Source organism: Sceloporus undulatus, chromosome 1 (genome assembly GCF_019175285.1).
Source record: "Sceloporus undulatus isolate JIND9_A2432 ecotype Alabama chromosome 1, SceUnd_v1.1, whole genome shotgun sequence".
Taxonomy (NCBI): domain Eukaryota; kingdom Metazoa; phylum Chordata; class Lepidosauria; order Squamata; family Phrynosomatidae; genus Sceloporus; species Sceloporus undulatus.
The window spans coordinates 217,903,326-217,916,680 of record NC_056522.1 but is presented as its reverse complement, the minus strand read 5'-3'; the positions used below and the strand labels follow the sequence as shown (position 1 = coordinate 217,916,680).

The 13,355-nt window shown below is 40.0% G+C and overlaps 1 protein-coding gene across 1 annotated transcript in view; it reads right to left on the bottom strand.

The window, feature by feature from the left end:
• Positions 1-6,843, bottom strand: part of LOC121919832 (cytohesin 1 interacting protein) — a 29,016-nt gene extending 22,173 nt beyond the window's left edge. Inside the window, 1 exon segment of the mRNA XM_042446784.1 lies at positions 6,628-6,843. Within this exon segment, the coding sequence (XP_042302718.1) occupies positions 6,628-6,774 (147 nt within the window). The 5' untranslated portion in view covers positions 6,775-6,843.
• Between the last annotated feature and the right edge of the window lie 6,512 nt (positions 6,844-13,355).

The window sequence follows — 13,355 nt, the reverse complement described above, 5'->3', positions numbered from 1 at the left end:
GCAAGTCGCACAGTCTCAGCCCCAGAAAACCTCATGAAAAGTTTGCCTTAGGATTACCATAAGTCAGAAATGACTTGAAGGCACACAACAACACAGTTTCAGTGACAGACAGCTATATATCAGGTAGATCAGTACTACCTAGTTGCAGCATGCAGCCATATAGATTAACAATGTTGTTGTTGTGTGTCTTCACATTGTTTCTGACTTATGGTGAGACTATTATGGGGTTTTCTTGGCAGATTTCCTCATAGGGGGCTTGCCATAGGGGACTTGCCATTGTCATCCCCTGAGGCTGATGTTTGAACCCTGGTTTCCATTCATAGTCCAATGCTCAAACCACTATATCATGCTGCCTCTCAGAATAACTATACAGAAATTTATTTTTTTTCCACCCAGCTCTATTACATTCTCTTCTTGTTCCTTAGATGAAATACGCAGGATTAAACAGGAATCATGTTCAAGAATATACGTAAACTAAACAACTGAGAAGGAGTTTGGATTTGTTGCTGGAACCATGCCAGATCCAAGAGAGTTTGTGGAGAACTTGAAACTGCTAATTTTAAAACCCACGTGGCATTGTTTGAGGAAAATTTATTCCAGTTGAGTACAGGCATCCCTACAGACACTCCTACAGTAATTTATAGAAATATTCTCCATGGAGAAATTGTAATATGCCATATAACATGGTCATATACATGATGTTCAAACTGAATAATCAAAAGCCTGAAAACTCTAGAAAGTTTTCTCTGGAAAATTCACTGGAAAGTTAGGTAGCCATCATTCCAAGAATGGTTTAATGTGAATGGGATTCTTTCAAACTTTGTCTAAGGTTTAAAGAGTTCTTCTGATAATCTCAAATAGCCAATGAATTGGACAGTGTGAACAACATGGTTAAGGTCCATCAAAATTATTCTCATGAAGGGAAGCTGGCTTCAATAAGACTGGAGGGGGGATATCAAAAATGCAATCTCATACATGCCTAATAGGAAGTAAGCTTTGTTGAGTCTAAGCGAGCTTGCATTTGGGTAGTTAGATTGAGGATTCCAGCCTATGGGCCCATTCACACGATATTAATACAGTTCTATGATGCCACTTTAACTGTATCATATGGAATTCTGGCATCACTAGTTTGATTAGAGACTAGAAAGGAGATCTCTGGCCGAGAAATCTGAATGTGCCTTCCTAGACTGCCAATCCCAGGATTTCATAGGATGGAACCATGGCAATTAAAGTGGAATTGTGTCGCTATAACTGTGTAGTGTGAAAGTACCCTAAGAGAGCTAAAATGAGTGTGATAGAAAACTATTACCAAGTGTAGAAAACACACATATTTATTTTGTTCGGTTGTTGTGACCAAACAGGTTTCATTTGTGGTTGTCACAGAGCAAGGTTTTGCATGTTTTGGAAACATTTCAAAAATGACCAAACACCCGCAAGCAGGACTCATCTTGTTTTGTCACATTTATGCTGGTCAAAGAAGAATGTTTTGTCCAGTGTTTTGTCCTGGACCAAATGTGTTGTTTTGTGTGGAACAAAGCCAAGCTTTAGAATTACATTCCAGCATGCACAAAACTTGTAACAGATATTTATAACCAGTTTTGTGTTTTCATCACACAGATTTGCCCACGCTGTGGTGAAGGCTCAAGGCTAGGTGACAACTGAAGAACAAAACTCCAAAGAACACAAACAATAGCCATGGATTTATCAAAAGTTTAGCTGAGCACTCCAATAAATTACCTTTTGGTTAATGCCAATGGTTGTCAATAGCTACACTTCTATTTAAAAGCCTAGGAAAGTCAAACACCTCCATCTACATCAGTGGTTCCCAACCTTTCTAATGCGGCGACCCTTTAATACAGTTCCTCATGCTGTGGTGACCCCCAGCCATATTGGAGTGGTGTCTCGGTTCCTAAGACCATCGGAAATATGTGTTTTCCGATGCTCTTAGTCTTCTCCCAGCCTTCCAGAACCTTCTGGATCCAGTCCTGTTCCACTTTGTGGTTCTGTGCCTTCAAGTCATTTCTGATACACAGCAGACCCTAAGTGTGGCCTATAACAGGATTTTCTTGCCATGATTTGCTCAGAGGAGGTTTGGCATTGTCCTCTTCCAAGGCTGAGAGAGTGTGCTTTGCCCAAGTTCACCAAGTGGGTTTCCATGGTTGAGTGGGGATTCCAGCTCTGGTCTCCCAGAGTCCTAGATGTTTATCACACTATGCTCTTAAAGAGCTACTATTCCAGTGTGACTTCCTCTAGCAGCCTCCTGTTGCATGCTGGGATTGGCAGTTTTAAGGAGCTGATCTTCTCTGCCGGAGAATTTAAATACACCCTCCTAAAACTGCCAATCCCAGCATGCAACAGGAGGCACTAGCTAGAGATTCACCTTGCATTATACCTCTTTAAGAGGCTCGGCTGATAAACTCCAACACTCAAACCACTGCACTACTATATATGATAGACATTGGTTTAGCTTTTTTTTAACTTTTGTATTAACAAGATTTTTAAGAATTGTATCATGTTTTTGAAGTTGTATGTTGCCTTGGTTTCTGTACTGGGAGAAAGGTGGGATATTAATCAATCAATTAATTAATTTTTGCCTTGTTTTGTCTGTATTGGAGACATGAAATGGAGTTAATGGGTACAAGTTGTTAAACAAAAAAGTCTTGCGAGACTCGGTATGCAAGAGGTGCACTATGTTAAGAACTGCATTAAGCACACTTAGGCTGCTGCCACACTGCAGAATTAAAGCAGTTTGACACTGCTTTCACTCTCATCACTCCATCCTATGGAATCCTGGGATTTGTAGTTTGTTGTGGTGCCAGGGCTGGGCTTTGAAATCTCAGGCATAAGAGAGGCAAAAAGCTTGGGCTGCATCTACACTGGAGAAATAATCTGGTTTGAGACCACTTTAACTGCCTCGGCTGAATGCTATGGAATTCTGGGAATGGTGGTTTGTTCCAGCACAACAGCAGAATGGCAGTTAAACCCCTGTAAAGCTCTCTGACCAAGGTGACCAATGCCCTCACCCCAAAATGTAGGGCACTCATACAAAATATGTAGGACATGACCAAAAATAAAAGCTAAAAACACCCATGTAATTATAAATTCATGCTTCTTAGCCATGATCCAAATGGAGGACATTTTGAAATTTGACAGGAGAGGACATATCCTGGAAAAGGAGGAGGATGCCTGGTCACCTTGTCTCTGGTCCAAAATACTGTACACTGCAGAAATAAAACAATGCTGGACTGAAATGCCCAGAGTTCCTCACCAAAGCTGCCTCCACACTGAGGAAATAATCCAGTTCGAGAGTGCTTTAATTGTCCTCGGTTAGTGCTGGGGAATGCTGGGAATTGTAGTACACTGTGGCCCCAGAGCTATCTCTGACAGGGAGTCACATAACCCTCCAAACGTAGTTGAACTGCAGTCCCCAGGATTCCTCACCAGGTGCATCCACACTGAAGAAATGGTCCAGTTTGAGACTGCTCAGTGCTGGGGAATTCTGGGAATTGTAGTCTATTGTGGTCTCAGAGCCTTCTCTAACAGAGGTCTCAATGTCTCCCAAACACTAGCATTCCCAGGATTCCCTAGCATTGAGTTAAAGCAGTCTCAAAGTGGGTTATTAATCCTGCAGTGTGTGAGAGAGATATAAAGGCTAGGGACTGGATTAACTCACAAAAGGAGGATATCTGTGTCCAAAACACACTGCTTTGACAGCCAGTGCTCAGTGCTATGGAATCCTGGGAATTGTAGTTTATTGTGGCACCAGAGCTCTCTGACAGAGAAGGCTAAATTCCTCACAGAGACCAGACTTCCAGAGCATTAAGCCAGGGCAGTTAGAGGGGTCTCAAAAGTGCAGTGTGTGTGTGTGTGTGTGTGTGTGTGTGTGTATAATCCCCAAAAACAAATCTTGATTTTGCCATATTGTTGTGTGCCTTCAAGTTGTTTCCAACTTAAGGTGACCCTGAGGCAAACAAGGACACTATTTTACTGTGCCATTGTATTTAATGGATCTTGAGCATCCATGGGTTTTGGAATCCACCCGGAAAGGGGGGGGGTCTTAGAACTAAACCCCAGCAGATACCAAGGGTCCCCTGTAATTCCACCTAGAGGAATAAACAGATGGGATGGCAGATACTTTATGGATTATTTTATTCCTAGTTCTTAGTATCCTCTTCTCTCATGAAGATTGTTTTTATATTTTAGCAGAAGTTTCCCATTTCCACCAAGGAGAGGCATCTCATCACTCCTCTCAATGAAATTACCTGCTTTTATTAGGTCAGAAAATACAACTTATATAAGCAGACATCTGTCAAAATTAAAGTAGTAAAGAGAGCAGTGTGGAGGACTGACTGTACATGCAACCTGTAGACTTCTGAAAAAATATTTTTAAAAATCTATTCTGTAAAGAAAAATACAGAAATAAAATTGTCTTTAAAATGAAGAAGGAGAAAAGAAATATCGGGCTGGGATACTGGACAACCATATTATTATGCCATCATCACCGTGTGAAACAGTGGTTCAAAAACTTGGTTAATGTTAATCAGCTTTTGTTATTACTGCAAAAAAGGCCTCTCTTGGACCATCATTGTCTCCACTGGCTGAAGTTAAATAAATGACACTTGAAGAAGCAAAGCACTTACCTCTCTTGATTAAAAATATAATTCTTTCTCAGCACATTTCAAAATAGAGTGTGGTCCCAAGTTGGGCACAAATAGGCAATTAGCAAGCAGCAGCACCTAACTTCTTGCCAGAGGTGGGTTGAACTACACATCGATCTGGACTTCAAGGTTCATGTTGTCTGTGATTGCTTTAAAAATCTAACCAGACTGTGAGCAAATACTCCAGATCCTGGCTGATTCCATTAGATTCAACCAGAGTTGCCATCTCCTCAATGATCCCAGTGCCATGCCGGTAGCAAACCCAGGTTGCCTCAGGTGGAAAGGTAAATGGCATACACACATACACACACACAGCCACACACAGGCAAAATGTATACAGTTGACCGTATGCACAGATTCTTTGTCCACTGATTCAAGCATTCACAGGTTGAAAATATTTTAAAAATATATAAATTCCCAAAAGCAAACCTCAATTTTGCCATTTTATATAAGGGACACCATTTTACTATCCATAGTATTTAATGGGACTTGAGCATTCACAGATTTTGGTATCCATGGGGCCCCCTGGAACCAAACCCTAGTAGATACCAAGGAACCACTGTAGTACTTAAAGCCAGGGGAGTACTGAATGGGGACATTGCCCCTCATAAGTATCATTGGCATGAAATCTTCCCTCCCTCCCAAATTTCTTGCCTTGCAGAGAGTGAGACACTGAAAATCATTCATGCTCAGAGTCATAGATCACATTCCTTTGGCCTGCCCTTTTCTTTGGGTTGCCCACATTGTGTTTCAAAATATTCAGTTGCAGTTTTAAGTTACGGCAGGGCTGTTTCTATGGGATGGGAGAGGGGCAAATGGAGGGCATTGCCCCCTCAATAAGAATTCTGCTCTCCTGATGAAATTTTCTGCCCCTGCAATTTCTAGCATTCAGTAATTTAAAACTTCAGTGAGCATTTAGATACTGTACTTTGGGCATCCAAAGAAAAGGGGCAGGCAAAGTTACCAAGGAAAGGTGAACAGAGCAAATATTTTAGGTGTGTTCTACATGTGAATGATTTTTAGTACAGTATCTCCCCGAACAACTGAAGGAAAATGTCATCTGGGGAGACAGAATCTATGGGGGGAGCAATGCTTATTTTGCCCTCCCTTAGCTACACTGCTTCCTAAAGCAGCCCGCTATTTTGGAACAAGAGATGGAAAATTCCCTAAGGCCCTTTCCCTCAAAAAAATACCAAGAACAATAGTTTAAAAGGAAGAAGATGCTACCCACTCATGACACCCCAAATCACCTGCAAGGGCAACTGCTCTACTCTGCCTGAGGGCAGAAGTGGCCTCTTGCCAGATTATGCCCACCAGAGAAGTTCAAGCAAATGGAAATGTAGTGATTCCTTCCCCCAATGTGAAAATACATAGCTGGGGGGGGGGGTTCACTTGCCAAATTTCTGGGATTCAGCAACTGTTATAGGTTCAAGAAGCAGGGCTGGCTCAAGAGAATTTGCTCCTGGGCAGAACAGCAAAACCAAAGCCATACATGTTATTTCAGCCTGCAAAACAAAAATCTCACAAACCCCACTCCCCATCCTTGAGGACAAAAATGCAGAGAGAACAAAGTCAATAAATCGGAATTTGTTGCCCATTCATGACAACCCAAATCTGTTGACAAAAGGCTCTCGCCTCACAGCAGGGCCAGACGTGACAGATTAACATGGGATTTAATCTGACAGATTATGTTAGCCAATAGTCATTGGCATGTTAGGTCTCATTTTAGCCAAACCTTGAAAACAGATGGACTATGGAGCCCACAGTTGTTATGTGCCTTCGAGTCATTCCGACTTATGGCAACACTAAGGCAAACCTTTCATGGGGTTTTCTTGGCAAGATTTGTTCAGAGGAGGTTTGCTTTTGTTTTCCCCTGAGGCTGAGAGAGTGTGACTTGCCCAAGGTCAGTACAGCCATTTAAAAGGTGGGCAAACAATAAGTCCAGCATAGCTCTCAAGTAAAAACATACCTGCTTGAAGTCTCTAGACAAAGTCCCCATTGGATTTGTGAATATCTTGCTGCTTTTGTTGTCCAGTGGTGGGCCACTGATGGGTTCCCCATAGTAGCCCACAGAGTTGGCATTGCGGTTCTGCTGAATGAGCCTCTTTAAGGACATTTTAGATTCAGCTTGAAGTCATTCAAACCAGGCTGGCACAGCGTGACTTGATTGAGGAGGAGGCAAACTAAAAACATAACCTCTGCTCTGAGCAAAAGTACCAAATGGAGGGGGGGGGAGCCCATGTGACTTGTGGTTTAGGTGCAGGTTACATAAATCTCTTCTCACAGAGCTCTCAATATTACTCAATGTTTCTTTTTAAGCTTACAAGAGTCGGGCCTTGCAATTAAAGCAATCTGCTTATTCCTCTTTCCCTCCCTCCCCTGCTTTGCCTCCAGTCCATAAAAGAAAACAGAACTGTGCAAGATTTTTTAAAAAATGACCCTTCACACTTTGTGACTCAAAAAACATCTGGTTTAAAATGTCCCTAAATTTGGTGCATTTGTTGCTTTTCTACAGGGGAGTTCATTTATAAAAAAACAAACCTATAGTATGGTGCTGATTAATAAAATGGTTGAAAACAATTAGTGGGTATAAAGCATTACTTAAATGTAGAATTGTGGTTTAAAAAAAAAAGAAAGAAAACATGAGAAGGGCTTTCCTGGAGTTGTTTGGCCAGTTTTAGAGGAGCTCAAGATACACTGGCACCAGAACCCTTCTGTTCTTGGAAGCTAAGCAGAATCAGCCCTGGTTAGTACTTGGATGGAATTTAAAAATAAATAAAAATAGCAAACATGAAATAGATTCTGAATTAGGTGAACATTTATTTTTTAAAAAACAGCCACATTCTTCATGAAATAAGTATTTTATTTAATGCACTTATTAAATCCTCCAGAGTTCTTTAGCTGTGTATTCACAAATGGTAGGGGATTAGATTAGATGTCCCTTGAGCTATCTTTAAACTCTATGATTCTATGATTCCGTGAAATATTATTACATTCATTAAATGTTTCCTCCAATCACCACTAACAAATATACAAATACATCAGGAATGAGCAACTGTGGAAAACTAGTGGGCCACATTAGCCTTCCCAGAGAACTTGAAGCCTTTTTTGGCCCTCCAAAAACTCTTTATGGAACACAGCAGCATGTTTTTGGGCCTGCCTGGGAACCCTAAAAGACATTCTGGGACATATTGAGGCAATTTTTAAAAATTCACAAAATTTCATTTTGACAGCTGTCATGTTCAGTGGAAGCTCCAAACATGTGCAAATGGCCCCTACACCCCTAGAGATCATCTTGGGGTACTTTAGAGCAAGATCAAATTTGACTCCTGGGTGGGCCTGGGGCCACAAAATTGATAGAAAGCCTAGCCAAGAGGGCAAAGATGGGGTGTAAATAATGATGATCACAATGCTGGTGAGGATGCTGATGCTGATGGTGATGATGGTGGTGGTGGTGATGATGGTGATCATAATGATGATGGGCAAAAACATCTGGAGAGCCAAAGCTCCCTTTTTTGGCACTAAGTAGTGGAGATCATATTTTTCCAGTGCAAGCAAAATATTACTGACTAAAATGTGAGAATATATAATGTTGCAACAGAACATTGAGGGAAAATATCTAGATTTCCCATAATTAAGGTTTTGTTGTATGAAAAAAAAACCACATCATTTTGGGTAAGGTCCCCAAAATGTTGAGAAGTTAGGGTTGACACAGTTCCTTTGAACATAACTCTTTCAGCTTTAGCTCAATTAAATTAGCTTTTAGTCAGTAGTCAGTACTCCCTCCCCCCTTCACTGCTTATCTCTGATTTCCGGTATCTACCTTTGCATGAGAAAGAGATGTTTCATTGCTGTTTTGTTTCCTGTAAACCTAGGATGTCTGACCCTCAGTGTGGATGTGGTTGGGTACCTTTCATAAGGCTCTTTGGCAGTAGCATGCATGTGTATTCTAAGCAGTGTTTTGTGGCCTACAAGACAATTTCAGCTTTCTTTGTTACAAGCTATTAATGCAACATTTCGTTTGAGTTAAAACTTTGGAACAGATTTAATCCTTCTTGTTGTTGTTGTTGTTGTTGTTGTTGTTGTTAATTGCCATCAAGTTGACTTTGACTAATGGCGATCCCATGAATGAGAGATTTCCAAGCCAACCTGTGATCAACAGCCCTGCTCAGGTCTTACAGACTCAGTGCCAGTCCTCCCCCTTTCCTACTGTCTTCTACCATACCAAGCAGTATTGTCTTTTCTAGTGAGACTTGTCTTCTTGGAATATGGCCAAAAAATGACAGTCTCAGTTTAGTCATCTTGGCTTCTGGGGAGAGTTCAGGCTTGATTTGCTCTAGGACTCATTTATTTGTTTGTCCATGGTATCTTTCAACTTCTTCAGCACCATATTTCAAATTAGTTGATTTTCTTTCTAATAGTTTTCTTCACTGTCCAGCTTTCATAACCATACATAGAAATTGGAAATATAATGGCATGGATAATCCTAACTTTAGTATTCAATTATATATCTTTACACTTTAGGCTCTTGTCTAGTTCCTTCATCATTGCCCTACCAAGTCCAACTCTTCTGATTTCTTAATTGCAATCTCCATTCTGATTAATGACTGAATCAAAGTATGGAAAATCTTGAACCATTTCAATGTCTTCATTGTATATTTTAATATGATGTAAATCATCTGGAGTCATTATTTTTGTTTTCTTACTGTTCAACTATAAGCCTGCCATTGCACTTTCTGCTTAGACTTTCTTCAGTAATTGTTTCAAGACTTTGCTATTTTCAGCTAGTAACGTGGTGTCATCGGCATATATTAAATTGTTGATATTTCTTCCTCCTATTTTCACACCTCTTTCCTCTTAGTCTAATCTGGTTTAAGGTATTATATGTTCAGTTTACTATTTAAACAGATAGGGTGCCTGACCCCCTTCCCATTTGGAAACAATTCTGTTTCTCTGTATTCTGCCTTGAATGTTAGACTGTTGTTTCAAGTTGCACAGGTTACGTATCAGGACAATAAAATGCTGTGGCTCACCCAATTTTTTAAATATCAGTTCATAGTTTCTCGTATCTTACACAGTCAAAGGTTTAGCACATTTTCTGCTGGCTTTATTTGGTTGTGCCCTAAGGTATGTTCGCAATATAATCTCTAGTGCCTCTTTTTTTTCCCCTGAACCCAGCTTGGACAGCTGGCATTTCTCACTCTATGTATAGTAAAGACTTTGTTGTAGAATTTTGTGCATCATTTGCTTGCATGGGATATTATTGCAATGGTCCTGTGATTACTGCAATCCATTCTCTGGGAATCAGAAAGTATACTGTGCATTTCCAATCTGTGGACCACTTTTTAAATTTTCCATATTTGTTGACATATTTAGTTATAATTAGGGTAGATTCTGAAGGCCAGCATGGTGTAATGGTTTGAATGTTGGATTAGAATACTGGGAGACCAGGGTTCAAATCACTTGACCATGGAAACCCACTGGGTGACCTTGGGCAAGTCACAAATTGTCAGCCTCAGATTAGGTTTAAGAGTGCAAATCTATTTACACTATCTTTTCATTCTAGGGGGATTCTTCAGATTGTATTTTGGCATGATGGTTGGGTTAGTGTTCTTCTTTAGCTTTTTTCTAATTTTTTATATTAGCAGTTCATGGTCTGTGCCACAATCTGATCCTGGTCTTGCTTTTGCAGAGAGAATGGAGCTTCTCCATCTACTGTTTCCAATTATGTAGTCTATCTGATTTCTATATTGCCCATCAGGTCTGTGGCATCACTAAGGGGTGTGAGGGATTCAGACCACACTAGGTGATACCCTAAAAAAGGGGGGGGGTGACACCACTGCTTCTCAAACATCTGTATTTTGGCAGAAACAGGCTGTGGCATTCACCTGTGTCCTATTAAAATGCTGAAGAGATGGTGTGTGAGGGGGGGTGAGGTTCAGTGAGGGGAAAAGGAGAGCCTCAGAGTTTTTTTTATAATTCAAATTATATATATATATATTATATATATATATATATATATATATATATTTAAAATTAAAATTTTATTTTTAAAAAAACCTTTTAAAATATCACATTTTACCTAATTTACACTTTAGACACATGTAAATACATTTAGGCTGTGCATATGATACTGTAATTTAAAAGTATAATTTTAACTGTGCTAGTTGTTTATGTCACAACTATTACCACTGCATTCAGTGATGTATGCAAATTACGAATTATGAGTAACATTATTACAAAAAACATGACTAAAGATTCTGTATGGTCTGGTATGGGAGGAGGTCAATTGGGGAAGGGGTGATACCATGAGTTACTGTACTGAGTGACACCAACCCTAATGACACCACTGCATAAGGTGATGTCCATATATATCATCACTTCTTTCATTGCTTGAAGAATGTGTTTGCAATTAACAAACTGTTGACCTTACACAATTCATTCATTGCATAATTCCTTCAGTCACTCTCCTGCTTATTTCTTGATCCTAGGCCAAATTTTCCTACAATCTTTGATTCTGCTATGTTTCGTACTTTTGCATTCCAATCACCTATGCTTAACAAGTCCTGCTCTGGTGTGTGATCAACTTCTTCCTGGGCTCCAGTATAGAATCTTTCAATTTCTTCTTCTTCTGTCTCTGTAGATGGAGCATAAACAGAGCATACTGATGGGTTTTCCCTGAAGTCTTATAGATATGATTGATATAACTGCATAAACAACATGCAGTTATTTGAAAGACAATTTATATTTATGGTGATTGACAAGGATAAAGCTTATGACTTTATCTGGGGGGGGGGTGGAAGGGAAGAAAGGATAGAGGGTTTGTGGGGTGTGTGTAAATTTACAGTTTCTATATAAGAAAAGAAAATATTGTATGGATCAGGATTACTAAAAAAACGTAAAATTAAAAAACAAGAAAAAAGTAAAAATCTCTCTTTTTCTTTCACATTTCTTCTCTTTCCTGTCCTACTTTTATGCCATTCTATTTCCTTTTTCTTTCATCCTGCTCTTTTATTTATAGCTCAGGCTGAGGACATGTCTAGCGGCCTTGCAAATCAATCCTTGTAGCTATCAGTCCCTTTGCCAGCCCTCGGAAAGCAACAATCAATGACAGGCTGGTCTAGCTGGGAAAAACTACCTGCAGCTGCTGGCAATTCTGCTTCTGGGAAGAGGTTTTGAGCTGTTGTAAATTAAATAGCAGAAATCCAGGTCCATGGAGAAAAGGATGGGACGTCAGGTTTGACCTCCAACACAGTCTTGCCAAATATAAGAATTTGCTCAATACCAGTTCAAAGAAAAGGAGAAAAATAAATCCAACAAATAAAAATTAATGATTGCCGAAGGCAGGTTGGACCACTTGATATTATATGTCCTTCAGCTATCCCCATTTGGTAGGGTCAGTCTTGATTAATCCTCTGTGATCCCATTCCATTTTATCAGCAGAGGGGCTGGAGGAGATATGAGGACCTGTCCTTCCCAGTAAGCTTAGGCAATAGCAAAATGCTGTAGCATCTCCTAGCTGGTGTGTTCTTCCTTACTGATACCTTTTGCCATCCTCACCACACTCTGATGTTCGCTGGGCACACACATCCCAGTTTTCATTGGCAAAATATTAGAGTGTACCCTGTTGCCAGATGCACAGAATGATAAACATAGGACAAACACAGCTGTTTTTGTAGGCTAAAAGTGAACCATCTGCATGTTGTTGCTTGTTTTTCTACTGAACACAAACTAGACAGTTTCCTTGGGGACAGCATCATCACTCTACTTGCTTAAGTGAGATGATTAATGTACTAGCTAGCACCCAGTGACTCAGGCTATCTTCCCTTTTTCTTTTCTTTTCTTTTTTGGTATTGCTTTGTTGTGTATCACAAACAACATCACTGTATTTCGATCACTTAAACCTTAAGGGGGCTCTTGAAATTTTGAAAAGGCAGGAGAAAACTACATTTAAGACCGAGCAGCAATAGATGAAAACAATTAAAAGACATCATGAGCACGTAAACCAGAAGGTTCAGCAGCTAATATGTCCATATTAACATCGCTAAGTAACAGCAACACAAAATACAGACAACCAAATATAAGGTGGAAGTGGAACATTACTGGCTTAAACAGAGGCTGCTTGTCAGAACCACACACTTCTCTCACTTCAGTAAACCAGTCTTCTGTATTTCATCAGCAAAACTCTATTCACTACCTAAAGAAGCAAACAGTATGACCTCTGCAGAGAGAACTAACATAATTTTTCCACACAAACACAGAACAAGCAATGCCCCGCCCTGTAACTTTGCAGACTTTTCTTTGGCTTCTCCATAACTCAAAATACCATTGCTCCTTTTCTAATTTGCCCACCACTCACACATACTCTCATTTTAGGCTTTTCCAAGTTTTCCCAGAGACTGGCCTTGATAGGATTGGTACCAGGTTCCTCACACCCACAGACTAGCCAAGCAATTATTGTTTCCCCAGTACAAACACTACAACTCCCATCAACTGAACCACCAAGCATCTATTATATGTTACCCCACATGTCATTATTTTAAATATATTGAACTATACTTTATAAACTGTAAACCTTACCACTATAAAATAACAACTACCATCTAACAGAATCCTGACACTACTTCGTGGGCACCTCTCACATGGGCTCATGATGTTACTGGAGTGCGCAATGCTGCACCCTCTCCAATCCAGAAG